Here is a 3,255-nt window from a genome sequence, read left to right as displayed (position 1 = left end):
GCGTATATCAATAAAATTCAAATAAAGACTGATCGCATGATAGATAGCCCCCACAGTGCCCCCCACATTGTACGGCACCAAACGCCCAAGCCACCTTAAACACGGTGGTGAGTACATATCACATAGAGTTTGCGAATTGATAAATTTATGTTTCGAGATGGGAGACGTTTCAGACGATTGGAAAAATGCGATTATCGTACCAATATACAAAAGAAAGGGAGATAAAAGCGACTGCAATAATTACAGAGGGATTAGCTTATTAAGCGCCGTAAGTAAAATATATTCAAAAATACTTATTCGTAGGGTAATGAAAATAACAGAAGCAAAGATTTGGGAAGTCCAAAGTGGGTTTATGCCAGGAAGGTCATGTACGGATCAAATATTTAGCTTAAGGCAAATAACAGAAAAAAGTTTAAGAGTAGGAAAAAAAGTTTTCTGTGCATTTGTTGACCTAGAAAAAGTATTTGACAGGGTAGATAGAAGTAAACGTATGCGTTATGTCTTCATGGTTATTTATATTATTTATGGACAAGTGTTTAAGAATGGTTCTTTTCGACGAAAAGGGTGTGGATCTCGAAACAGTAAGGGTATGTGGGTTAGCGTTCGTAGATAATAAGGTTGTTCTGGCAGAGTCTATCGAAGACTTACAAAGAATGTTGAATAAACTATATGCAAGCATGAAGAGCATGGGCCTCAAAATTAACGCGAATAAAACAAAAACTATGGTGTTCGAAGGAAAGAGTGAGAAAACGCTATGCAATATTTTATTAAATGATGAGAGAATTGAACAAGTTGATAAGTTCGTATACCTTGGTAGCTTATTTACTAGGGACTGGAAGATAGATGAGGAATTAGATAGACAAGTAAATGAAGGTAAGAAGGTTATTGGTAGAGCAGGTCCCCTTATCAGAAGTAAAAATATACCAAATCAAACTTAAATGGCAATACATAATTCTATATTTGCACCGACTTTACTATACGGAAGCGAGACATGAACTTATCAAGAAAAAGATAAAAGTAAAATGAACACAATTGACATGAGATTCATGCACATAATATGCAGGAAACCCCTGATTGACAAAGTAAGTAGCGAGATAATTCTAAAAGAATGTGGTGCAGAAGAGACGGTAGTAGACACATGGAAAAGAAATCGGTTAAGATGGTTCGGACATGTTGAGAGAATACCAAATGAACGACTAACGAAACAAGTGTATCAAGGTAAAGTAAATGGCAGCGTGCCCAGAGGTAGACCGCGGAAAGAATGGTTAGAATGTGTGAAGAGACATAAGAAGTCACAGAACACGAGAGCCTGTATGAAAAAATGCATGGACATAAAAGAAGCTAGAGAAGTATGCCAGGACAGGAAAGTATGCCGGCAAATAGTTTAAAAAGAGGGTGTCAGTAGAGTGAATGACGCCTGAAACAAAAGACCTTGGCCACTAATGGACCCAAGTGGGGAACCTTACATAAAGACTTCGTGAGGTCACGCCTACCCCGAAAGGGAAATGGCTTAATGGTGCAATTAAAAAAAAATAACATCGAAAGTAGGGTTAGGCACGTCTTTATTGAATTCCACGTGAAGACATTGGTAACCCTATACGTGATGTATGATATTTTCATTCAAACCCACCATGTTATGCGAATAAAAATCCCCCTGAAAAGTTAGCGTTAAATAGCCCTCTAGGGGCAATTCGCAAAATACGTGATATATTTTTCAGGGACTTTAAAAACGCCCCCCCCCCCCCTGAGTGATGCTTTTTCCATTACACTTAACATGAAGAAGGAAAAAAAAGAAAGAAAAAAAATATATATATATATACTTGTTGATTAACTTGTTTGTTAAACATTCATATTTTCGGGTTGGAAAATTTAACTATTTTGGAGAAAACACGTATTTTTTTAATTGAAAATTCAACAATTGGGTATAAAATTGAACTAACTGGTTGAAATTTGACTTTTTTTATTGGAAATTTATATTTTTGGTTGAAAAATTAACTATTTTGGTAACAAATTTAAATATTTAGTTAAAAATTAAACTTTGTATGCAAAACCACCTTGTTATGAGCCTATAACGCCCAATTGTTGAATTTTCAATTAAAAATGACGTGTTTTCTCCAAAATAGTTGAATTTTCCAACCTGAAAATTTCAATGTTTAACAAAAAAGTTATTTTACAACCAAATAGTTGAATCCTCAACCAAAACAGCTATATTGTTAAAAAACATCAATTTTCAACCAAAAAGAGAATCGTTCAATTGTCACTTAGAACGATTAATTTTCAACAAAATATCAGAGATGAATCTTCAACCAAAAAATTACTTTTTAACCAAGTATTTCAAATTTCAACCTATAGTAGTTGAATTTTTTTCAAAAAAAAAAGTTTGCAAGAATACTTGTAATGGTTATGTAAAGACTCTCAAACTCGCAATAGGGAGAGAATATAAACAAATAAAGAGAGATTACATTTTAACAAAATAGTTGCATTTTAAACAAAATAATTGAATTTTCAACCAAATAGTAGAATTGGTAACCCAACTTGTACAATTCCGAACAAAAATAGAATAATATACTTCGCAACAAGAAAAATTAAATTTTAACTAAAAACAGTTGGTTTTTTCTTATTGGGTTATATTAATTCAGTGAGAATTTAAACGGAAAAAAACATTGAAAAGTAAAAATCTTTAGCAATATTCGAAAACTTTGTTAAAATTTATCACCAGAAAACGTATTAAATGTTATCAAGTGCATTGGTTCATTGGTTTTGAAAGTTATCTGTTGATAAAAATAGCTTACTTTTTCCGGTAAAGTTTCTTGTACCAGTCCATATTGAAACTAATAGTTATTTAGTTATTAATAGTTGTGAATACAATATTTGTAGGTCGATCCGCGTATATCAGCAGAATTAATCAGACATCCGTCAATCAGACGGCGAGACAGATCTAAAATAAGAGACGAAAAATTATAAAAATAAAAAAGAATTATGAAAACTTATATGACAAATGATGATGAAAAATTGATCTAACAATCTCATCAAGTTTCTCTAATATTTTTCAATTGTTTTAAAAGTTATATTTCTTGATACTAATGAGCGGAAACTTTTTGCAACGTAGTTGTTTTCAATGTGATACGCATTATAATACAATTTGCAGATAAACACTTGCAAATTACAAAGTAGTATTTCAAGGAAATGTCATACTTCATTGCTTCTGATCACAAAAATTTTATTTGAAAAAAATTTGTAAGTTTAATTTAATTT

General features: G+C 32.2%; 1 protein-coding gene across 3 annotated transcripts in view; it reads right to left on the bottom strand.

Annotated features, from left to right (window-relative positions):
- Positions 1-3,255, bottom strand: part of LOC117174852 (major facilitator superfamily domain-containing protein 8) — a 39,033-nt gene that overhangs the window by 26,641 nt on the left and 9,137 nt on the right. For all 3 annotated transcript variants that reach the window (XM_033364243.1, XM_033364242.1, XM_033364246.1), the window contains exon 3: positions 2,793-2,938. Coding sequence is in view for 2 of the 3 variants with exons in the window: in XM_033364242.1 (XP_033220133.1) it covers positions 2,793-2,824 (32 nt within the window). In the remaining variant the exon portion in view is untranslated. The remainder of the gene's footprint in view (positions 1-2,792; positions 2,939-3,255) is intronic.

The sequence above is a fragment of the Belonocnema kinseyi genome, chromosome 6 (assembly GCF_010883055.1).
Source record: "Belonocnema kinseyi isolate 2016_QV_RU_SX_M_011 chromosome 6, B_treatae_v1, whole genome shotgun sequence".
In the NCBI taxonomy this organism is placed as follows: Eukaryota; Metazoa; Arthropoda; class Insecta; order Hymenoptera; family Cynipidae; genus Belonocnema; species Belonocnema kinseyi.
The sequence above is the reverse complement of the archived record's forward strand: the minus strand, read 5'-3'. Positions and strand labels throughout refer to the sequence as shown.